This window comes from Pygocentrus nattereri, chromosome 2 (genome assembly GCF_015220715.1).
Source record: "Pygocentrus nattereri isolate fPygNat1 chromosome 2, fPygNat1.pri, whole genome shotgun sequence".
Classification (NCBI taxonomy): domain Eukaryota; kingdom Metazoa; phylum Chordata; class Actinopteri; order Characiformes; family Serrasalmidae; genus Pygocentrus; species Pygocentrus nattereri.
Window position 1 is genome coordinate 13,847,948 of NC_051212.1, and position 25,706 is coordinate 13,873,653.

Consider the following 25,706-nt stretch of genomic DNA (forward strand, 5'->3'; position numbering starts at 1 on the left):
ATTTGATCACATTAGTCTGGAAAGAATGTCTGCTTCCTCTAAAAACCATTTGGAGGAATTTAACTCTCTTTGGCTCCCACTGATCAACTCCACTAGTTAGTCGGGGTGGTTGGCTGTGGTTTCATCTCCCGGGTGGCCTAGTTGATGGCTGGGAATTGACTCTGGGATGACTGCTTGTGTTGGTAACTTCCTGAGTAAGCTGGGGGGCCTCGGCGGCTGACCTGGGGTGTCTGTGTGCTTGCCCTGGTTGGTGGTGGATGGGTGGGGGCTCGGGGGGCGCCGCCGTTTTGCCTCGGGTGCAGGTCCGGGGACGCGTGGAGGGCGGGTGCAGGCCCTGGGTGGGGTAGCTGGCCTCCCCTCCGGGGCTGGGGGCGGGACCCGGGGCCCGATGCCTTGGAGCCGCCCGAACGACCCCATGCTGGGTCCCTGCCCGTGCGGGGATGGCTTGCGCCGCTGCGGGCGCACCACCGGGTGGGGCGGGTTGACCTTGCGTCGGGGCGTCGGGTCTGTGCCTTGGGGTTCTGGGGTGCCTGAGTGGCGGGGGTGGGGCGGTGTCCAGTGGGGGGGGTGTGGGGTGGACTGGGGGCAATGGGTTCCTGACTCAGGCCAGCTTGTCTTCTGTCTCGTTGATGTCTGTTGTTGTTTGACTGGAATGGTTCGGTACAGGTGTATATAGGTGTGGGGGTCTATGTGTAGGTGTATATATGAGAGCAGGTGGATGTGTGGGTGTATATAGAGGATGAATGTGTCTAGGTGTACATATATGTCTAAGTGAATGTGTGGGTACACATGAGGGTACATGTATATGTGGGACGGGTGTGTGTGTGCGGGGGGGGGGCTGTGTGTGTGCGGGGGGGGGGGGCTGTGTGTGTGTGGGGGGGGGGGTGTGGATGTGTGGACGCCCGCGTTCGCATGGGCATGTGGTGCTGTGTGGTTGGTGTTGCTGTGCGGGCTGCTCTCTGCGGTGGGGGAGGTGGGGGCTTGGGCGGGGTGGCGGCGTAGGGTGTCTCCGTGACCTCCCCGGGCCGACCTCATCCTGCCTCGAGCGGGGGGACAGTGAAACGCGGAGCCTCATGAGCCAGCTAGTCAGCTGGCTCTCCTCTTCCAGAGGATCATTGCCTCTGGACCTACATACCCCCCCCTCCATCCACCCCCAGACACACACATACATACATTACTCCCCCACCCAAGCAAACACACACAAACACATACAGTACTCATACATTTAGGATCCTGGGGGCAGGCATGTTGCCGGGGGTCAATGAGGTCAACCCGCTGTCATAGCCTCACTCGTCTCCTGACGACTGTCTGTTCCTCAGTTTTTACTGCACTTTAGACATTCAGGGCTTTTGAGGGGACGGTGTAGATGGACACTGCAGACCAGTGGCCCGGTGCTTAGCCCATGTTTGCCCACACACCTATCCCCCCAATTTTAACTACACCATAGTATCACACACTACCCCACATTCATATACACCAACTCCTGCACTCAACACTTCACTGGAGGTGGAAGGGTGGGAAGGTCATCCCTCACCCGTTTCCTGCTCCCTACCGGGGCGGGGTGTTGAACGCCGGAACAGGGGCTGGGCCGGGGGCATTCCTGGCGTCCTGGGGTTGCTGCCCGGGCCCCCGCCGCCCCCGCCGCGGAGGGTGGCCTGTATGGCGGTGCCAGTCATGTAGCATTGTATGGTTGGGTGGGTGTGGGCGTCTGTGCGCCCGCGCGCATTCTTCCCTGACGTGCGCCCTCGGACTCGTGTGCAGTCGTGCATGTTCCTCCCGTGAGTGCGCCCTCCCGCACGTGTGCACGTTCGTCCCATGTATGCATCCATATACAAACTGTTACTGGCTGGCCTTTCCATTCACCCCCACCTCATCTAGGGGGATGATGGGGGGGTGTATATATGGGTGTGTGTTTGTACATATTGGGGTGATGTGTATGTATATATGTGGGTGTATGTATGTATGTAGGAATGTATATAGGTCTGGAGGTATGTGTGCGTAGGTGTATATATAGGGGTGGAGGAATATAAGGGAGTGAAGGTATGTAGGTGTATATATGAGGTTGAGTGTATGTGAGGACAGCTGGTTCTGGGTCGGGGGATTGTTGTCCCCGGTCCTCTCCCGGCTGCTCCCCTGTGGTTGCTACTTCCCCCCCAGATGGGGGGCGCCTTGGGGCTTCAGGGCCTGGCCTGGTACTCCGGCGTGACGGTTGGCCCGCTCCCCTGGGTGGTTGGGCTCCGGGGCGGCTCAGGGCCCCTTGGCGGGGATGGGGCCCTGCTGGGTGGTGGGTGGCTCTCGGGCTTATGAGGCGCTGGGTCTTTGCTGCTGCCTCGTGATGGGGAGGGGCATCCTGGGAGCGGCTCTGGTTCCTCTGGTTCCCCTGGACCTGCGCTCCATGGCTGGGGGGGGTGCTGTCCGGAGTCCCCCTCTCCCTTCCGCTGGGGTGGGCATGCAGGGGTCACTGGGAGATACGGCCCAGGGTCTCCACTGCTCCTGGGGGGGCCGCGGCGGGCGGGATTCCCTGGTCTTTCTCTGCCTCCCTCTGGCCTCTGGGGGATGTTGTCGCAGCTTTCTGCCCTCGATATTGAGTGCATCTTGTGACAAATTTATACTGTACTGCACTCACAAACACACACACTCACATACACATACATCACAGTCATTTATGCAGTATTTCCAAGTGCTGTATGTCTCAGGTACACTTTCTTCTCTTTTCTCAGGAGCAGCAGTTGGTGAACGATCGCTGTGGCATTTGCGCTGTTTTTCTTTTTTTCTGCCCTTATGTTATTTCCCTTTTTTTACCCCCCCCCCCCTGCTTATCTCTCCTCTCCCTTCTTTACAGATTCCCCTCGCCTGTCAAGTCTGGCATGATGCTAACACATTTTCATTAAAATATCAAATGTATAAACAAAATGAAATCAAATAATTAAAAAATAAAGAAAGAAACAAAGAAACAAACAAACAAACAAACAAACACTGACAAGATGAGCCTATAATCTATAGTGCTCATTTTGGAAAAGTAAATCTGTTTGGCACAGTAACGCAGTCTGACCATAATTCTGATTGCAAATCTGCCAGACAAGACAGGCAAAAAAAAAAAAAAAAAAAAACTTGGTAGATACAATTTCCAAACATTCTGCGTCCCACTGTCATAACATCAGACCACAGCCTATTGCTAACAGCAGTGCAGTCATTAGCTACCTAATTCCACGCTACAGTCATGCAAAACAAAAGCAATCAAACAGAATAGAGGATTCACTCAAACACAGCCAACACTTCACTTTACTGACCAACAGCACCTTCACAATAAAGCCACAGGCACAGCTTCTGCCCAGTGAAGACCACATGACTGCATTAAAATCAATCAGACAGCTGAAACGAGGAAAAACAACACAGCGGACTTAAACATCTAAACACAGCCTCCCTTGTCTCAGGTGTTTCGCCACAGCGGACATGAAGAAATATGTTTATCTTACCTTTGATGACTTGACGCATTTAAGTATACGTTAAACGTTTACTTTGGCATTTTGGCACTTTAGCTTTTCTATCTAGTTAAAGATCACTATAAGTACCAAAATCACAGACCACTGACTAACAACGTTATTAAAATACATTTTTGTCTTTGGATGTTTAGAGATCAACATACTCTCCTCAATCGAGGATGGGATCTTATTTTTACTCTGAACTCCAGGTCTTTAACCACAGCTGGAGCTACAGATTCAGACACTGCTGCTCTGATAAGTTTCCTGAAGCAACGGCAGATAGCAACTGTTGCTAAGCAGTGATTGGAGAGCTGAGGAAATGGGGCAGAACTTGTTGAAGGACATAATGATTGGATTGGCTCACAGAGCTCACAGGAACAATTCAGATTTCACTATCTGAACAAATCCAGCTTAATTTAACACTCTGACCTATTGATGGGGTGGGCCTGTGATAAATCATCACGGTGTTGTGGTGGTCCTGAAGAGGGCTGAACAGTTCTAAAGGGGTACTTTAGCTTGTGCTGTAACAGCATCTCCTCTGATGGTGAGAGTTTCTCTGTTTACAGTGTGAGACTCAGACTGAGACCCTGCAGTCCATCTACTCTGTTTATTCTGTTTATACCACTGAGAAAGAAATCCTCAGAACTAATAATTCTCATGATGTTTTCTTTGTCTTTCTTTTCTATGTTCACTATAAAGCATGATCATTTTTCAGTTGTAGCTCACAGAATAAACGTCCCCACTGTAACTGTTAATATCTCACTGTTATACTTTCAGCACAGACCGGTTTCTGGAAGCTCCGGTGTGAAGCAGCATGATGTAGACGTGTTTTTGAAGCTCTCTGCAGAGCGGACTTTTATTTTAATGTGTTGAGGCTCGTTTACTCGTCATTGTGCTTCATTTCTTTGTGGACTTGTTTGGTGGTCACTAAGCCTCCAAATGGCGCTAAAGCTACCAAAGATCCCGGTCCCTCTCAGCTGCTTATACGGCCAGCTGTCCAACACACAGCCTCGCCGTCGGGCGCCGTTACTCGCCCTGCGGCTGAGCACCTCACTCCGGCTAAGACGCCGGACACCTCCACGCTGAAATCCGAGATCGCGCAGGCTGTGGCCGAAGAGCTGAGGGCAGTGATAAAGTCCGAGCTCCACGACATGAAGGTGGAAGTTATTCGCGATTTCACTGCTCTGGAAACTGAGGTCTCACCTCTGAAGTCCTCGGTGGATGTGGAGCGCTCCCTGACCACGGACTCAGGGGACGTGTTAGCGCTGCAGGCTGAAGTGGAGCTTTTAAAGAAGAAAGCGAGCGCACTGGATGCTGGATGTGATGAGCTGGAGTCCAGGTCTCGCCGCCAGAACATCAGGATCGTCGGAGTCCCAGAGGGGGAGACGTTCTTGCTCACCAGCTCTGCAGAGTTGCTGCGGCAGGACTAACAAGAGGCGGCATCCCGCGTCCCGTCGTGGCCAGGCTGCACTGTTACTCTGACTGTGCTGAGGTTTTAAAGAGAGCCAGGCAGCGGCAGCGGATCACTATATCCGGCATGAGGCTCGCGGTTTCCCTGACTGTACCGCCAAAGTAGCGAGGGCGCGTGCAGCAAGCTGCCGCGGGATGTGGAAGGTCCGCTCCAGCCTCTTATTCCCGCCCGGCTCCGGATCACCCAGAATGGCGCGCAGCGCAGGTTCACTTCTCCACACGAAGCCAAAGGCTTCACCCCCTCCTCAGCTCAGTGAAGTGCGGACCGGGCATGTCCGCTTCACCCTTTCTGCTGATCCTTGTAAGTCATCCTTTTGGGTGATTGTAGGGAAAACGGTTCTTTTTCTTATCATGTCTCGATGTTCGGAGCGACGTTTCTGATCTGGGCTTTTTATGTTGGACTATTTTTCTAAAGCGAACTTGTAAAATCCACCTTTATTCAGGTCTGTATCCCGTCACCAAGCTAATCTGGACTTTTTTCTTTTTCTTTCTTTTCCTCTGTTTTTTGGACTTACTGTGTCCTCACAGGATGTTTTGATGAACACCTTGTTCGGGCTGCATCAATCAGAGTTTCTATGTATTTTTTGTAAAGGTTTTGTAAAGGTTTGGACACTAATGGCTGTATATTGAGTTACTTTGAGGGAAGAATAAGTTTACACTGTTATATAAGCTGCACACAGACGACTTTTCACTGTGTCAGTGTCATTTTGCCAGTGTTGCCCCATGAAAAGACACTTAAATATCTGCAGAAACGTGAGGGGTGTACTCACTTTTGTGATACACTGTATGTGACTGATCCAATCATTTCTCTTCCTCCTATTATGTCACTCTTGAAGAGGTTTGGATCAATCTCAGGCTATAAAGTAAATTTACAGAAAAGCAAGTGTTGCCCTGTAAACTCTCTGGCTTCATCGCTTAATCAATCCGCTATTCCGTTTAAATATGGCCCTGCTGGGTTTGGGTATTTAGGGATCCATATCTCTCGCACTTTGCCCTCTTTTCCATAACAATTTCTCTCCTCTGATTGATAAACTGAAACTGGACTCTCCCCTCATCACTTATTGGGAGAATTAACGCTGTACAAATGAAAGTTATGCACAAGTTTCTTTTTCTGTTTCAAACTTTTTCAAACTCCTTCTCCCTAAATCTTTTTTTAAAACTTTGGATCAGCTCATCATTTCTTTTATGTGGGATGGAAAGATTCCCAAAGTGAGGAAATCCTTGTTGCAGAGATTTAAATTTGATGGGGGCTCTGTTACTCTGCTACTCTGTTACTGGGCAGCTCATATTCAAAACGTCTCGTGTTTGCTTCATTCCCCAAATTTGCTGTGGGTTAAAATTGAAATTCCCTCCCTTTCTTTATCTTCAGTATCTGCACTTCTAGCTTCCTCCTTCCCTCTCAGGCTTACAGATCTTACCACCAACCCCATAGTCCTCTCTACCCTTCAGATTTGGGTTCAATTTAGGCGCCACTTTAAACTTATGTCACCTTCATCATCTTTGCCTATATTGGATAACCATTTATTCCCACCCGCCCTGAATGACACAGATTTTATTACCTGACACAACAGAGGTATTAAATCCCTTCATGATCTTTATAAAGATGGTATTTTTTTGTAGCTTTGCTCAGTTATCAGCAGAATTCAACCTGCCTCCTTCCCACTTGTTTAGATACTTGCAGATTAGACACTGTGTCTTCTCTTTTTTTGGATTACATCCACCTACCAGTTGGATATCCCTTGGATGACTTTCTGTCTTTAGAGCCCTTTCAGAAATGTTGTATATCCAACATCTATTCGAAGCTTGTTCATCTGGACCCATGTTCCATGAATAAAATTAAAAGATCTTGGGAATACGAGCTGGGCGTTGCCCTAACTGACCAATGGTGGGATAAGGCTATCGCCAAGGTGCGGGAAAGTGTACCTTGTGCAAGATTACAATTAATTCAGTTTAAAGTATTGCACAGAGTTCACCGATCTAAATCTCAGCTTTCTAAATTTTATCTGAACACCACCAACGACCAATGTGATAAATGTCATCCCTCACCGTGAAATCTGAGCCATGTGTATTTTTTCTGTCCCACTTAACGCAAGTTTTGGCTTGCTTACTTAAAACTATGTCAAAAGTTCTAGGCGTGGACATCAAAGTAAACTGTTCTTTAGCAATACTTGGCCTTTCTACAGATGTACTCCTGCTCACCAGCAGACAATTGGACATTTTGGCTTTTACATCCTTATTAGTGAGGCGCCGCATTTTGTTGTTATGGAAATCTCCAAAACCCCCTTAATTTCAAGGTGGCTTTGCGATGTCATGCACTTTCTTAGACCTGATAGGATGAGATTCACTCTGAGAGGCAATACTGCTGTGTTTTACTCGAAGTGGAACCTCTTCCTTTCTTATTTCAACTCTCTTCAGACCACACCAGATGACTGACCCCCCCCCCCCTTTTTTTTTTTAAATAATTTTATTTATTTTATGTAATTTTTTTGTATGTCTTTATTTATTTTTATTTTTTTTCTCCTCTATATCCCAATTCTCTAATCATATACTCTCATAATAATTTATTGGGAAAATTGGGCTGTTTGTTTAGTAATGTAACATTTACTTTGGGGATTGGGGTTATTAGGCAGGTGGCACTAGGGGAAAAGGGTAAGGTGAAAGGGAAAACTTAATGGAGGGAGGGTAGAGAGGGAGTGGGAGGGTGTGTGGGAGGGGGAAGAGAAAAAGGGAAAAGAAGGGGAGGAGTTAGGAAAAAGGAAAACATTATAATCCAGATTGGTCCTTTAATTCATTCATTTATTTGTGTTTTTATATTTGTGACCAAACACCAGATTCTGTTCATTAATTCATTCTGAATAATTTTACTGGATCTACAGTCAGTGTAGCTTTGGGTAGATCTACAGAAAGAAGAGAGCAGCAGTGCAGATTCAGAGAATTTAGAGTCAGTTTCATTAATAAAAACACAAACTCAAACATCTGGTCACATCTGTGTTGCTGTGATACTGAGAGTAATGAACACTGAAGAGATGATCTCACTCACCTGATACAGTCAGTGTAACAGCATCACTGGTGTGTGAGTAGCGTGATGTTCCTCTCTCTGTTCCTCTACAGGTGTATTTTCCTCTGTGAGACTCTGTAACAGAGCTGATACTGTACTGCTGTTCATTACTGACACGTCTGTTTGGATCATCTTTAAACCAGCTGTACTGCCATTTAGAGACTCCTCCTCCCTGTATGTCACATGTGAGAGTGACAGTCTCTCCTATAAACACCTGATCACCAGGCTGTATGGACACCACAGCTTTTGGTCTCTCTGTGGAGAGAAAGAAATCCTCAGGACAAATCATTGTGATGATGTTTTCTTTGTCTATATAAACTATAAAGCATGAACATTTTTCAGCTCCTTTATGGCTTGATGTGAGTTCAGGTTTAGGTTTTTCTGCTGTTGGAGATGAAGCACACAGTTCAGACTAAACTCCCACCCTAAACACTCAATTCATCTACCAAACAAATCAGTTTGTTGTCACAAATCCACTTTTCCCAGAGTTCAGTTAAAGATTGAAACCCCATGCTAAAGTAACACACAGAAAGCTTTAAGAACAGAAAAATGTCCAAACCTCTGACAGAAGCCACTAAACACACCTTACATATAAAAATACAGACAGCCCTGAAGGGGAAGACGACAAAAAAGAGAGTTGCTGAAGTTTCATTCACAGTTTTTTCTACTTCTGAGGTGCACTAGACAGGTAAGGTATGATAAAGAACTGGCTAACACGTTTAACCAGCAGCAGCAGCTGTTTTTTCCCTTACCCATCAGGAATCAAGGGAAATAGTTTTCACCAGGTCTCTGAAAGGTGAGGGGAAAAACAGCCACGCCCTGCTGATCAAAGCTGGTCTATAGTGCTAATTGTAGCCACAGTTGTAGCTCACAGTGATTTCTTTCACTTAGTCCTCAAAAGAGAAAGAGGAAAAAACGCGGCTCCCCTGCTGGCCAAAGATAGCATAGCATGCTAAGTGTTAGCCAATAGAGTTTTTAGTTTTTTAAGGGTGAAAATGATCTTAGAAAAACATTTGGCTGTTTTTTTGTTTGTTATACAGAGAAAATAAATAAAGTGGAACTCAGACTCAATTTTTTATTCATGTTACCCTCCAGAGCTTCTGTATTTATCTTCCCAAAGACAACATTAATATACCGTATTATATTTTCTGTGTTACCAATAATTAAATTTTACCCAAATTAACTGATTTTAATAAACTCAAATTTTGCAGTGATGATAATATAGAGCTTACCTTTCACTCTGAGAGTAACAGTGTTGCTGAGTTGTGATGATGAGGGTCTGTCATCTCTCTCTCCTCTACACCAGTACTGATCCTGATCCTGATCTGCTGCTGATCTGATGGTGAAGGTGTTTGTCTGAGACTGACTGACTGCAGTTCCACTGCTGCCTTTATACCACTGATATCTCCAGTTACTGTGAGACTGTATCTCACACTTCAGAGTCACTGACTCTCCAGTGAACACAGGGCTCCATCTGGGCTCAGTCAGTTTAGCTGTGGGTAAAGCTGAGAGAACAGAAGAAAGAAACAAATAATACTAAATATATATTACTAATAATAACATATAATATGAAACAATGTGTATTATTTACTTTTTACTGTGTTGTTTTTGAACCAATCACATTTTATCTCCACAGTAACTGCATTCTTTTAAAGCCAAACCTTTTCAGGTCAGGGTCCTCATGCAGAGGCAGTGTTTGTCTCACAACCCACCAAATATTTTGTGAAGCCAAATTAAACATAAACTCGTCTTAAAATTCCTAATATTTTCAATTCATTTTGACATAAACTGTAATTTCCATCAACAAACACAACAGAGTACCATGATAAAAGAATGAAAATGCATAATCCTGTGTAGCCCCTTGTAAATTGGAGGCTAACTTTCTATTTCATTTCATAAAGTGATCTTGTTTTAAAATGTTTAAAATTATTTAAAAACTGTATAAAAATGTTAAAATGTCATGTCTGATACTCCGGAGTTAAGTGTTCTCATTTGCTGTAAGTGAGTGAGTGTAAGTACCTGTCTGCAGGTAACAACGGAAGGTAGGAGTACTGAATATACTGGTTTGTCAGTGAATTTTTATGGATATAACAGAAAATGTGTTACTCAAACATTTGAACATATAAAATGTAAAAACCTCTCGTTGTTGAAAGTTTATGCTTTGATCATGTAGTATTGAAATACTCGGATATATAACTTTTAACAGCCTGAAAACAAGTTACTGTGCTTTCTGCATCTTTCTGTACAAATATGCAGGTTACTAGCTGTAGCCAGCAGGGTTAAGGGTGAGATGGGGACTTTTAATTTGAATGCAGCCCCTGGAGGCAGCCATCTTCATGCTCCAGGTGTGTTTCAGTCTGATAGTTCGCCACAGTATCATTTAGTCTCGTCTGGTCTTCTGCCGGTCGTAGTCAGCAGTCCGCCCATGAAGCCCCTAACGAGCATGTAGGAGCTCTAACTCTCACCTATAGCAGGGGTCTAGCCGGATTCAGGGGTCTAGCAGGGTTCAGGGGTCTAGCAGGATTCAGGGGTCTAGCAGGATACAGGGGTCTAGCAGGATTCAGGGGTCTAGCAGGATTCAGGGGTCTTGCAGGATTCAGGGGTCTAGCAGGAGCTGAAGAGCTCAGTGTTAAGTGGCCTAATCCCGTCATTGTCCAGGTCGAGCTGGTCCTGAAACTCACTTGTACAGAAGCAGCTGCTGTAAGTGATGAAGAGACTGACTCAAAGTGGGAGCTGCTGGAACTTTCACTGTTTAGTTCTGACTTTTCTGTCTTTTGGAAGGAATAAGAAGTGATTTGTGTTTAAACAGCTTATTAAAATAATCCACTACAGTGATCTCGCAATAGTAGTGTGTATATATATTAGTGTCTGACTGAAGATCAGCACTTTAGGGTGTTTTGATTAAGAGTTCTCTAAAAGACCTGATCCTTTATCAGCGGTCTCAGTGAGGGACTGTGTAGGTACACAGATTCATTATAAACTTGTGGGAGGTGGAAAAGACTTATGAACGTAAAGTCTAATGAAAGGTACATTATTTATATAAAAAGGCAAATCAACGTTTTCACGGGTGCTAACGGGGCGCTGAATGATTTTCAGGGGGTTCTTGAGCACTTCTTAGCACCTCCCTGGTACCACCTGGATACATTTGAGATCAACTCCAGAGATTTCAGTGCTGTAAAACCTCGACCTGCTACACTGTATTAATAATTTCCTTTAGTAGAAATCATAGTTAAGAGCTCACCGTTTACAGTGAGAGTAACAGAGGAACTGTACTGTGATGATGTTGGTCTGTCACGTCTCTCTCCTCTACACCAGTACTGCTCTCCATTAATCACAGTGTCTGCTCTGATGGTGAGAGTGTCTCCGTTTACAGTGTGATGCTCAGACTGAGACACTGCAGTCAGTTCACTCTGTTTATCGTGTTTATACCACCGATACGTCCATCCATCATAACCTTTAATCTTACACTTCAGAGTGACTGACTCTCCACTGAACACAGGGCTCTGTTTGGGCTCTACAGTGAGTTCAGCAGGAGGTAAAGCTGTGAGAACACAAGAAAGAATAAAGTCTTAGAGCACATTTTGCAGTCAGAGACTAAACATGTCACTGAAATGGACACAAACAATGAAACATCCACGCAGTTTACAGAAATAAATGAAAATGAATTCTTGGTGTCTCTTTCCACACCAGTGGTTCTCAACCCTGGTCCTGGAGACCCCCTGTCCTGCACATTTTAATGGTTACCTGCACTAACACACCCACCTGATCCCAGTAAAGCCCTGTTCATTATGTCATTATACAGATCAGATGTGTTAGGAGCACAGAAAACACTAAAATGTAGGGAAGCAAGAAACAAGGAATCAGCAGCTCCTGATTTCAGGATTGCAACAGTTAAACAAACAAATAAATAAACAATAAACAGGTGAATAAATAATAAAACATTCTGAACTTTCTAATAACCTGAGTGGAGTGTGAGCTTGTTTTAGAGCTGAGTTTGTGTTTTTATATTTTCTAAATCTGTAGTAGCTGCTCTGTTTAAGTGAACGCAGTGTTTTCATCGCAGTGAGCTGAAAACTGTTGGCCAGATCATTTACATAAAGTTCAGCTCATTTACATAAAGTTCAGCTCATTTACATAAAGTTGGTCCAGAACAAGAGAGCAGAGAGATGTGCGTCAGTGGTTTGATGTGTCAGTTAGATATTTTTATTGTCATTTCTCACATTATTAAAGCTGTATGACACAATCTGTTTGACACAAATTATAAATAAAATGAAAAAACAAAGTAACCATTTTGCAGGACGTCATCTGTCATGTCATATATAAGTTGTCCCCCCATCTTAAAACACCTTCTTGTGTTTCTGTTAAAGTGTTTAGATCAAAGAGGGTCTCCACGACCAGGTTTGGGGTCCACTGTTCTAGACCACCGAAAGTGTCACCATAAAAGAAGAATCATTAGAGTCTCCAACAGACTGACTAACTGAATTGTTTATATGTGAACATGAAAAGACGTAAAATATAAACATTAACGGACTCACCCTCTACAGTGAGAGTAACAGAGTTACTGTACTCTGATGTTGGTCTGTCATGTCTCTCTCCTCTACACAGATACTGATCTCCATTAATCACAGTGTCTCCTCTGATGGTGAGAGTGTCTCCGTCTACAGTGTGATAATCAGACTGAGACACTGCAGTCCATCCACTCTGTTTATCCTGTTTATACCACTGATACGTCCATCCATCATAATCTTTAATCTCACACTTCAGAGTGACTGACTCTCCACTGAACACAGGTCTCTCTGGTTCTACAGTCAGTGTAGGTTTGGGTAGATCTACAGAAAGAAGAGAACAGCAGTGCAGATTCAGAGAGTTAGATTTAGTGCAGATTTAGAGTTAGTTCATGTTTTTGTTCATAAACATAAACTAGCAAAAACAAATTTACTATAAAATGAAATGGTGTTTGTATAAATTCAGAAAAAAGAGACGTCAGTCACGACTGCACATGTGTACATATTTCTATATTGTGGTCTATTTACACAAAGTTGGGTTAGTTCATCATTTATGTTGAACAGACTCTCCCAATATTTTACTCTGCTGCACTGACGTTGAACCGCATGCTTGTACTGGGTCATTATGTCCAGCAGCTCAAATCAAGCTCAGTAACAAAGTTCTAACTGTTAGTAGTACAAATAATGTGCTAATGTCTTTCTAGGATAAGCTGAAAAAGACCGTTTTCTTAAATGACTGTGTTAATTTATCCTGAGTAATTTTACTGTCTGAATGAAAATCTACAGCACACTGAGATCCACTGCACTGGACCATTAGGCTCCTACTGGTTCTTTAATGTCTATTTGAGAACTGAGTTTTAATCTGTAATTTGTGTTTCATCAAAATACACTAAGGTTAAACAAACACTCTGAAATATTATCTGAATAGGAACATGTGCATATCACTGCTGTCGGAACAAAACATTGTATCTCCAAAATGGAAACTTTAGAGGAGAAGGAAAAACACACATTACTTTCAATGTAAGTCAATGGAACCAGACTTCTTTCCAAGTCATTTTAGGCCGTTTATTTTGGCCCATCTTTCATGAACTTTACACACAATATAAAGGCCAAAAATCTTTTTCAAATTATCTTAAAAAATTAAAATCAACAGAAATGGAGATACGAGGTTTGCTGAGGATGGTCAGCTGTAAAACAGTTACACAGTCACGGCTTTAGGAACATAATGAAATGTTAAATAATGATTAACCACTAAAATACCCTTTGCAGTAAAAATAGCCTTATTCTATAAACAGGAGCTGAGAGAACAGAAGAAAGAACAGAGTCTCAGAGCACAGAGCTGTTTCTGCTGTAAATGTGCAGCAGTTCTCTACAGTTTACAGCAGAATTATTCTGTAAATCAGTATCGTTTAGTCTCGTCTGGTCTTCTGCCGGTCGTAGTCAGCAGTCCGCGTCGGGGCTGCCGAGTTAAGATGGAAGAAAGTCGTGACGCGGGTCGTGGACGCTGCAAATCACGTGCGTGAGGACGATTTCCAGAGCGGCCCAAGTGGCGTCCGTGATCATAGACCAGGTCGGGAGGTTCAGTAGTGAAGCTCCGCCCGTGAAGCCCCTAACGAGCAGGTAGGAGCTCCAACTCTCACCTCCACCCAGACTCGCCTAAACCAGTCTTAAACACCCGGACATGGGTTTTACAGCTGGAGCAGCATTCAGGGATCTAGCAGGGGTCTAGCAGGATTCAGCGGGCTAGCAGGATTCAGGGGTCTAGCAGGGGTCTAGCAGGATTCAGGGGTCTAGCAGGATTCAGGGGTCTAGCAGGGGTCTAGCAGGATTCAGGGGTCAAGCAGGGGTGTAGCAGGATTCAGGGGTCTAGCAGGATTCAGGGGTCTAGCAGGATTCAGGTGTCTAGCAGGGGTCTAGCAGGATTCAGCGGGCTAGCAGGATTCAGGGGTCTAGCAGGATTCAGGGGTCTAGCAGGATTCAGGGGTCTAGCAGGGGTCTAGCAGGATTCAGGGGTCAAGCAGGGGTGTAGCAGGATTCAGGGGTCTAGCAGGATTCAGGGGTCTAGCAGGGGTCTAGCAGGATTCAGGGGTCTAGTAGGGGTCTAGCAGGAGCTGAGGAGCTCAGTCTTAAGTGGACTAACACCGTGATTGTCCAGGTCGAGCTGGTCCAGTTTAAGGGGATGTTGGCTTTAAAAACAGGCTGGTTTGAATAGTCGTGTGCCTGTCTGTACTCTGCAGGGTGCTGGTGCCTGTGGGGGGATAATAGGCACCGTTTTCCTGTTTTCTTGTGTTTTAATACTATTTTGTCACTTCTTTGTTTTATACTATTCTCTCAGTGCAGAGAAAGCATTTGATAGAATTGATTCGCCATTTTTGTGTGCTGTTTTTAAAAAACTCAATTTGGGTCCTACTTTTATTCATTTAGTTAAACTGCTGTATGCAGCCGACCCAGACGCTGTCGTTAATACGAATGGGTTGCTTTCTGAAAAGTTTCAGATCGGCCGAGGATCAAGACAAGGCTGCCCTCTCTCTGCATTGCTTTTTTCTGTAGCAATTGATCCACTGGCAGAAACAATTAGATGCCACCAGGACATCTCAGGTATTGGAGTAGGAGGAGCAGACCACCGAATCTCACTCTACGCAGATGACGTTTTGCTGAGCCCGCCCAGAAAAATGTATTCCAGCTACAATGAAGTGCATATCAGAATACAGTAAATTCTCTGGCTGTAAGATCAGTTTTTAAAATCGTTAGCTCTACCTCTAAATATATCCCCCAACACACCTTGGGCAGGTACATCCCCCTTTCAGTTAGCATTAGAAGGTTTTAAATACTTAGGTATTCACATTACTCCAGACCTTAATAACCTCTTTGACAAAAATGATCTCCCACTTATCAATAATATAAAACATGATCATAAATCGTGGAACTTTCTCCCCATTTCCTTATTTGGCAGGGGGAATGTTATAAGAATGAATATCCTCCCTTGCTTACTTTATTTATTTCAGTCAATCCTTTGACATTTACCCACAATGTTCTTATAGGATTTAGAGAAAATGTTTTCAAAATCTGTATGGAATAATAAAAGGCCAAGACTGAAGTTCTCCAGATTAATGAGAGCGACGGAGGAAGGGGGTGCCTGGGTGCCTAATATGCAGTTGTATTACTGGTCGTCTCAAATTAAGCAGATGATCAGTTGGTGTGCAAATAGGCTGGATTCTCACTGCGTCTCTATGGAGGCTAAAGCGTGTAGCCCTATTCCTCTTGACTGCTTACCGTTCATTAATAATGCTGTAAAGGTGAGGTGTGTCTCTGAGAACTGTGTGTTATACAATGCTCTTATAACCTGGACAGATGCTAAGAAATATCTTAATATCCCTCATTGTCTTTCATTATTGTCCCCCCTGGCCCATAACCCAGATTTACCTTCTCAGCTGAATAGCTCTGGACTCTCAGTTTGGTTTGACAGAGGGATTAAAAACATTTCCCACATGTTTGCTGGAAGTTTGTTCAAATCGTTTATACAACTGCAAGAAGAGTACGAGTTACCTAGGTCAGACTTTTAAAATATCTCCAGGTTCGTCACCTGATCATCTCAACTATTAAGGATGGGAGATTCAGAAAGGAATTAACCGACCTTGAAGAGCTGCTAGTTAAGAAAAGCCAGGCTAGAGGGGTGATTTCACCAATTTATGGCATTTTGCTAAAACATGTTAAACCATCATCAGACAGTCTGAGAGGAGGCTGGGAGAGGGACTTGGGCCAACCAATCACAGAAGAGAACTGGTGCAATGTTTGTAAAGACTTGTTTCCCAAATGTTCCTCATCTGGTGTTCATGAGCTTAATGTTAAATTCATGAATGGGATATATTTCACACCTGTTTGCTTACAGAAGATGTTGCCAGATAGATCTAATTTGTGTTTTAAATGTAAAACTGAAAGAGGAACATTTTTTCATGCGTTCTGGCAGTGTAAAAGAATTGGCACTTTCTGGGACAGAGTACATATTAGGGTAGAAAAAATCTTCCAAACAGCATTTCAGAAGAGTCTCCTGCCCTGTAGCTTTTGGGAACAGGAGTGGAACGTATTTTTGATACTGATAGCAAATTTTTACTTCTAATGCTTTCATTTCTGGCAAAAAAATGTATCCTAACTCGGTGGGCCAGCCCCTCTCCACCATCTGTTGAGCAATGGCTTTCCCAGGCTGCAGCTCTGCTTCACTAAGGTTAAACAAACAGTCTGAAATATTATCTGAATAGGAACATGTGCATATCACTGCTGTCGGAACAAAACATTGTATCTCCAAAATGGAAACTTTAGAGGAGAAGGAACAAACATACAATACTTTCAATGTAAGTCAATGGAACCAGACTTCTTTCCAAGTCATTTTAGGCCGTTTATTTTGGCCCATCTTTCATGAATTTTACACACAATATAAAGGCCAAAACCTTTTTTCAAATTATCTTAAAAAATGAAAATCAACAGAAATGGAGATACGAGGTTTGCTGAGGATGGTCGGTTGTAAAACAGTTACACAGTCAAGGCTTTAGGAACATAATGAAATGTTAAATAATGATTATAAACCAGTAAAATACCCTTTGCAGTAAAAATAGCCTTATTCTAAAAACAGGAGCTGAGAGAACAGAAGAAAGAACAGAGTCTCAGAGCATAATTTACAGTCAGAGGCTGAACATGACGCTGTTATAATGATTAAAATTTCAATCATAATGATTTACAGAAAAGAGAGCACAGAAAACACTGCAAGGACGCAAGAAGTAGGGAATCAGCGAACCCTGATTTCAGAACTGTAGAAGTTACAAAAGAAAAACTTTCTGAACTTCATAATAATCTGAGTGGATCAAAGACTCAGTGTGAGCCTGTCTTAGAGCAGAGTTTGTGTTTCTAAATTTGCCGTAGCTGCTCTGGTGAAGTGAACGTGGTATTTTCACAACAGTGAGCTGAAGTCTGTACAAAGTTATAGACCAGTTCTGAAAGAAGCTTAATATTGTTTTTAAACTTCTAAATAATCATTCAATGTAATGAAGACGTTTTATTAAGCTCTGATTCATTAGTGAAGTATTAATAATCATTCAATGTAATGAAGACGTTTTATTAAGCTCTGATTCATTAGTTAAGTATTAATAATCATTCAATCTAATGAAGACGTTTTATTAAGCTCTGATTCTTTAGTTAAGTATTAATAATCATTCAATCTAATGAAGACGTTTTATTAAGCTCTGATTCATTAGTTAAGTATTAATAATCATACAATGTAATGAAGACGTTTTATTAAGCTCTGATTCATTAGTTAAGTATTAATAATCATTCAATGTAATGAAGACGTTTTATTAAGCTCTGATTCATTAGTTAAGCATTAATAATCATTCAATGTAATGAAGACGTTTTATTAAGCTCTGATTCATTAGTTAAGTATTAATAATCATTCAATGTAATGAAGACGTTTTATTAAGCTCTGATTCATTAGTTAAGTATTAATAATCATTCAATGTAATGAAGACGTTTTATTGAGCTCTGATTCATTAGTTAAGTATTAATAATCATTCAATGTAATGAAGACGTTTTATTGAGCTCTGATTCATTAGTTAAGTATTAATAATCATTCAATGTAATGAAGACGTTTTATTAAGCTCTGATTCATTACTTAAGTATTAATAATAATTCAATGTAATGAAGACGTTTTATTAAGCTCTGATTCATTAGTTAAGTATTAATAATCATTCAATGTAATGAAGACGTTTATTAAGCTCTGATTCATCAGTTAAGTATTAATAATCACTCAATGTAATGAAAACGTTTATTAAGCTCTGATTCATTAGTTAAGTATTAATAATCATTCAATGTAATGAAGACGTTTTATTAAGCTCTGATTCATTAGTTAAGTATTAATAATCATTCAATGTAATGAAGACGTTTTATTAAGCTCTGATTCATTAGTTATTAATAATCATTCAATGTAATGAAGACGTTTTATTAAGCTCTGATTCATCAGTTAAGTATTAATAATCACTCAATGTAATGAAAACGTTTATTAAGCTCTGATTCATTAGTTAAGTATTAATAATCATTCAATGTAATGAAGACGTTTTATTAAGCTCTGATTCATTAGTTAAGTATTAATAATCATTCAATGTAATGAAGACGTTTATTAAGCTCTGATTCATCAGTTAAGTATTAATAATCATTCAATGTAATGAAGACGTTTTATTAAGCTCTGATTCATTAGTTAAGTATTAATAATCATTCAATGTAATGAAGACGTTTATTAAGCTCTGATTCATCAGTTAAGTATTAATAATCACTCAATGTAATGAAAACGTTTATTAAGCTCTGATTCATTAGTTAAGTATTAATAATCATTCAATGTAATGAAAACGTTTATTAAGCTCTGATTCATTAGTTAAGTATTAATAATCATTCAATGTAATGAAAACGTTTATTAAGCTCTGATTCATCAGTTAAGTATTAATAATCATTCAATGTAATGAAAACGTTTATTAAGCTCTGATTCATCAGTTAAGTATTAATAATCATTCAATGTAATGAAGACGTTTTATTAAGCTCTGATTCATTAGTTAAGCATTAATAATCATTCAATGTAATGAAGACGTTTTATTAAGCTCTGATTCATTAGTTAAGTATTAATAATCATTCAATGTAATGAAGACGTTTATTAAGCTCTGATTCATTAGTTAAGTATTAATAATCATTCAATGTAATGAAGACGTTTTATTAAGCTCTGATTCATTAGTTAAGCATTAATAATCATTCAATGTAATGAAGACGTTTTATTAAGCTCTGATTCAATAGTTAAGTATTAATAATCATTCAATGTAATGAAGACGTTTTATTAAGCTCTGATTCATTAGTTAAGTATTAATAATCATTCAATGTAATGAAGACGTTTTATTAAGCTCTGATTCATTAGTTAAGTATTAATAATCATTCAATGTAATGAAGACGTTTTATTAAGCTCTGATTCATTAGTTAAGTATTAATAATCATTCAATGTAATGAAGACGTTTTATTAAGCTCTGATTCATTAGTTAAGTATTAATAATCATTCAATGTAATGAAGACGTTTTATTAAGCTCTGATTCATTAGTTAAGTATTAATAATCATTCAATGTAATGAAGACGTTTTATTAAGCTCTGATTCATTAGTTAAGTATTAATAATCATTCAATGTAATGAAGACGTTTTATTAAGCTCTGATTCATTAGTTAAGCATTAATAATCATTCAATCTAATGAAGACGTTTTATTAAGCTCTGATTCATTAGTTAAGCATTAATAATCATTCAATGTAATGAAGACGTTTTATTAAGCTCTGATTCATTAGTTAAGTATTAATAATCATTCAATGTAATGAAGACGTTTTATTAAGCTCTGATTCATTAGTTAAGTATTAATAATCATTCAATGTAATGAAGACGTTTTATTAAGCTCTGATTCATTAGTTAAGTATTAATAATCATTCAATGTAATGAAGACGTTTTATTAAGCTCTGATTCATTAGTTAAGTATTAATAATCATTCAATGTAATGAAGACGTTTTATTGAGCTCTGATTCATTAGTTAAGTATTAATAATCATTCAATGTAATGAAGACGTTTTATTAAGCTCTGATTCATTAGTTAAGTATTAATAATCATTCAATGTAATGAAGACGTTTTATTAAGCTCTGATTCATTAGTTAAGTATTAATAATCATTCAATGTAATGAAGACGTTTAAGCTCTGATTCATTAGTTAAGTATTAATAATCATTCAATGTAATGAAGACGTTTTATTAAGCTCTGATTCATTAGTTAAGTATTAATAATCATACAATGTAATGAAGACGTTTTATTAAGCTCTGATTCAATAGTTAAGTATTAATAATCATTCAATGTAATGAAGACGTTTTATTAAGCTCTGATTCATTAGTTAAGCATTAATAATCATTCAATGTAATGAAGACGTTTTATTAAGCTCTGATTCATTAGTTAAGTATTAATAATCATTCAATGTAATGAAGACGTTTTATTAAGCTCTGATTCATTAGTTAAGTATTAATAATCATTCAATGTAATGAAGACGTTTTATTGAGCTCTGATTCATTAGTTAAGTATTAATAATCATTCAATGTAATGAAGACGTTTTATTAAGCTCTGATTCATTAGTTAAGTATTAATAATCATTCAATGTAATGAAGACGTTTTATTAAGCTCTGATTCATTACTTAAGTATTAATAATAATTCAATGTAATGAAGACGTTTTATTAAGCTCTGATTCATTAGTTAAGTATTAATAATCATTCAATGTAATGAAGACGTTTTATTAAGCTCTGATTCATTACTTAAGTATTAATAATAATTCAATGTAATGAAGACGTTTTATTAAGCTCTGATTCATTAGTTAAGTATTAATAATCATTCAATGTAATGAAGACGTTTATTAAGCTCTGATTCATCAGTTAAGTATTAATAATCACTCAATGTAATGAAAACGTTTATTAAGCTCTGATTCATTAGTTAAGTATTAATAATCATTCAATGTAATGAAGACGTTTTATTAAGCTCTGATTCATTAGTTAAGTATTAATAATAATTCAATGTAATGAAGACGTTTTATTAAGCTCTGATTCATTAGTTATTAATAATCATTCAATGTAATGAAGACGTTTTATTAAGCTCTGATTCATCAGTTAAGTATTAATAATCACTCAATGTAATGAAAACGTTTATTAAGCTCTGATTCATTAGTTAAGTATTAATAATCATTCAATGTAATGAAGACGTTTTATTAAGCTCTGATTCATTAGTTAAGTATTAATAATCATTCAATGTAATGAAGACGTTTATTAAGCTCTGATTCATCAGTTAAGTATTAATAATCATTCAATGTAATGAAGACGTTTTATTAAGCTCTGATTCATTAGTTAAGTATTAATAATCATTCAATGTAATGAAGACGTTTATTAAGCTCTGATTCATCAGTTAAGTATTAATAATCACTCAATGTAATGAAAACGTTTATTAAGCTCTGATTCATTAGTTAAGTATTAATAATCATTCAATGTAATGAAAACGTTTATTAAGCTCTGATTCATTAGTTAAGTATTAATAATCATTCAATGTAATGAAAACGTTTATTAAGCTCTGATTCATCAGTTAAGTATTAATAATCATTCAATGTAATGAAAACGTTTATTAAGCTCTGATTCATCAGTTAAGTATTAATAATCATTCAATGTAATGAAGACGTTTTATTAAGCTCTGATTCATTAGTTAAGCATTAATAATCATTCAATGTAATGAAGACGTTTTATTAAGCTCTGATTCATTAGTTAAGTATTAATAATCATTCAATGTAATGAAGACGTTTATTAAGCTCTGATTCATTAGTTAAGTATTAATAATCATTCAATGTAATGAAGACGTTTTATTAAGCTCTGATTCATTAGTTAAGCATTAATAATCATTCAATGTAATGAAGACGTTTTATTAAGCTCTGATTCAATAGTTAAGTATTAATAATCATTCAATGTAATGAAGACGTTTTATTAAGCTCTGATTCATTAGTTAAGTATTAATAATCATTCAATGTAATGAAGACGTTTTATTAAGCTCTGATTCATTAGTTAAGTATTAATAATCATTCAATGTAATGAAGACGTTTTATTAAGCTCTGATTCATTAGTTAAGTATTAATAATCATTCAATGTAATGAAGACGTTTTATTAAGCTCTGATTCATTAGTTAAGTATTAATAATCATTCAATGTAATGAAGACGTTTTATTAAGCTCTGATTCATTAGTTAAGTATTAATAATCATTCAATGTAATGAAGACGTTTTATTAAGCTCTGATTCATTAGTTAAGTATTAATAATCATTCAATGTAATGAAGACGTTTTATTAAGCTCTGATTCATTAGTTAAGCATTAATAATCATTCAATCTAATGAAGACGTTTTATTAAGCTCTGATTCATTAGTTAAGCATTAATAATCATTCAATGTAATGAAGACGTTTTATTAAGCTCTGATTCATTAGTTAAGTATTAATAATCATTCAATGTAATGAAGACGTTTTATTAAGCTCTGATTCATTAGTTAAGTATTAATAATCATTCAATGTAATGAAGACGTTTTATTAAGCTCTGATTCATTAGTTAAGTATTAATAATCATTCAATGTAATGAAGACGTTTTATTAAGCTCTGATTCATTAGTTAAGTATTAATAATCATTCAATGTAATGAAGACGTTTTATTGAGCTCTGATTCATTAGTTAAGTATTAATAATCATTCAATGTAATGAAGACGTTTTATTAAGCTCTGATTCATTAGTTAAGTATTAATAATCATTCAATGTAATGAAGACGTTTTATTAAGCTCTGATTCATTAGTTAAGTATTAATAATCATTCAATGTAATGAAGACGTTTAAGCTCTGATTCATTAGTTAAGTATTAATAATCATTCAATGTAATGAAGACGTTTTATTAAGCTCTGATTCATTAGTTAAGTATTAATAATCATACAATGTAATGAAGACGTTTTATTAAGCTCTGATTCAATAGTTAAGTATTAATAATCATTCAATGTAATGAAGACGTTTTATTAAGCTCTGATTCATTAGTTAAGCATTAATAATCATTCAATGTAATGAAGACGTTTTATTAAGCTCTGATTCATTAGTTAAGTATTAATAATCATTCAATGTAATGAAGACGTTTTATTAAGCTCTGATTCATTAGTTAAGTATTAATAATCATTCAATGTAATGAAGACGTTTTATTGAGCTCTGATTCATTAGTTAAGTATTAATAATCATTCAATGTAATGAAGACGTTTTATTAAGCTCTGATTCATTAGTTAAGTATTAATAATCATTCAATGTAATGAAGACGTTTTATTAAGCTCTGATTCATTACTTAAGTATTAATAATAATTCAATGTAATGAAGACGTTTTATTAAGCTCTGATTCATTAGTTAAGTATTAATAATCATTCAATGTAATGAAGACGTTTTATTAAGCTCTGATTCATTAGTTAAGTATTAATAATCATTCAATGTAATGAAGACGTTTATTAAGCTCTGATTCATCAGTTAAGTATTAATAATCACTCAATGTAATGAAAACGTTTATTAAGCTCTGATTCATTAGTTAAGTATTAATAATCATTCAATGTAATGAAGACGTTTTATTAAGCTCTGATTCATTAGTTAAGTATTAATAATAATTCAATGTAATGAAGACGTTTTATTAAGCTCTGATTCATTAGTTATTAATAATCATTCAATGTAATGAAGACGTTTTATTAAGCTCTGATTCATCAGTTAAGTATTAATAATCACTCAATGTAATGAAAACGTTTATTAAGCTCTGATTCATTAGTTAAGTATTAATAATCATTCAATGTAATGAAGACGTTTTATTAAGCTCTGATTCATTAGTTAAGTATTAATAATCATTCAATGTAATGAAGACGTTTATTAAGCTCTGATTCATCAGTTAAGTATTAATAATCATTCAATGTAATGAAGACGTTTTATTAAGCTCTGATTCATTAGTTAAGTATTAATAATCATTCAATGTAATGAAGACGTTTATTAAGCTCTGATTCATCAGTTAAGTATTAATAATCACTCAATGTAATGAAAACGTTTATTAAGCTCTGATTCATTAGTTAAGTATTAATAATCATTCAATGTAATGAAAACGTTTATTAAGCTCTGATTCATTAGTTAAGTATTAATAATCATTCAATGTAATGAAAACGTTTATTAAGCTCTGATTCATTAGTTAAGTATTAATAATCATTCAATGTAATGAAGACGTTTTATTAAGCTCTGATTCATTAGTTAAGTATTAATAATCATTCAATGTAATGAAGACGTTTTATTGAGCTCTGATTCATTAGTTAAGTATTAATAATCATTCAATGTAATGAAGACGTTTTATTAAGCTCTGATTCATTAGTTAAGTATTAATAATCATTCAATGTAATGAAGACGTTTTATTGAGCTCTGATTCATTAGTTAAGTATTAATAATCATTCAATGTAATGAAGACGTTTTATTAAGCTCTGATTCATTAGTTAAGTATTAATAATCATTCAATGTAATGAAGACGTTTTATTAAGCTCTGATTCATTAGTTAAGTATTAATAATCATTCAATGTAATGAAGACGTTTAAGCTCTGATTCATTAGTTAAGTATTAATAATCATTCAATGTAATGAAGACGTTTTATTAAGCTCTGATTCATTAGTTAAGTATTAATAATCATACAATGTAATGAAGACGTTTTATTAAGCTCTGATTCAATAGTTAAGTATTAATAATCATTCAATGTAATGAAGACGTTTTATTAAGCTCTGATTCATTAGTTAAGCATTAATAATCATTCAATGTAATGAAGACGTTTTATTAAGCTCTGATTCATTAGTTAAGTATTAATAATCATTCAATGTAATGAAGACGTTTTATTAAGCTCTGATTCATTAGTTAAGTATTAATAATCATTCAATGTAATGAAGACGTTTTATTGAGCTCTGATTCATTAGTTAAGTATTAATAATCATTCAATGTAATGAAGACGTTTTATTAAGCTCTGATTCATTAGTTAAGTATTAATAATCATTCAATGTAATGAAGACGTTTTATTAAGCTCTGATTCATTACTTAAGTATTAATAATAATTCAATGTAATGAAGACGTTTTATTAAGCTCTGATTCATTAGTTAAGTATTAATAATCATTCAATGTAATGAAGACGTTTTATTAAGCTCTGATTCATTAGTTAAGTATTAATAATCATTCAATGTAATGAAGACGTTTATTAAGCTCTGATTCATCAGTTAAGTATTAATAATCACTCAATGTAATGAAAACGTTTATTAAGCTCTGATTCATTAGTTAAGTATTAATAATCATTCAATGTAATGAAGACGTTTTATTAAGCTCTGATTCATTAGTTAAGTATTAATAATAATTCAATGTAATGAAGACGTTTTATTAAGCTCTGATTCATTAGTTATTAATAATCATTCAATGTAATGAAGACGTTTTATTAAGCTCTGATTCATCAGTTAAGTATTAATAATCACTCAATGTAATGAAAACGTTTATTAAGCTCTGATTCATTAGTTAAGTATTAATAATCATTCAATGTAATGAAGACGTTTT

The 25,706-nt window shown here is 37.8% G+C and overlaps 2 protein-coding genes across 5 annotated transcripts in view; one reads left to right on the plus strand and one right to left on the minus strand.

Moving 5' to 3' along the window:
• Positions 1-25,706, minus strand: part of LOC108416657 (Fc receptor-like protein 5) — a 110,864-nt gene that overhangs the window by 37,959 nt on the left and 47,199 nt on the right. For all 4 annotated transcript variants that reach the window (XM_037547393.1, XM_037547395.1, XM_037547383.1 and 1 more), the window contains 4 exons: positions 12,546-12,839; positions 11,252-11,551; positions 9,243-9,515; positions 7,993-8,265 (listed from right to left, as the gene is read on the minus strand). In XM_037547393.1, the coding sequence (XP_037403290.1) occupies positions 7,993-8,265; positions 9,243-9,515; positions 11,252-11,551; positions 12,546-12,839 (1,140 nt within the window). The remainder of the gene's footprint in view (positions 1-7,992; positions 8,266-9,242; positions 9,516-11,251; positions 11,552-12,545; positions 12,840-25,706) is intronic.
• LOC119266023 overlaps positions 1-25,706 on the plus strand; it is a 67,434-nt gene that overhangs the window by 23,845 nt on the left and 17,883 nt on the right. The gene's annotated exons all lie outside the window — the stretch shown is intronic.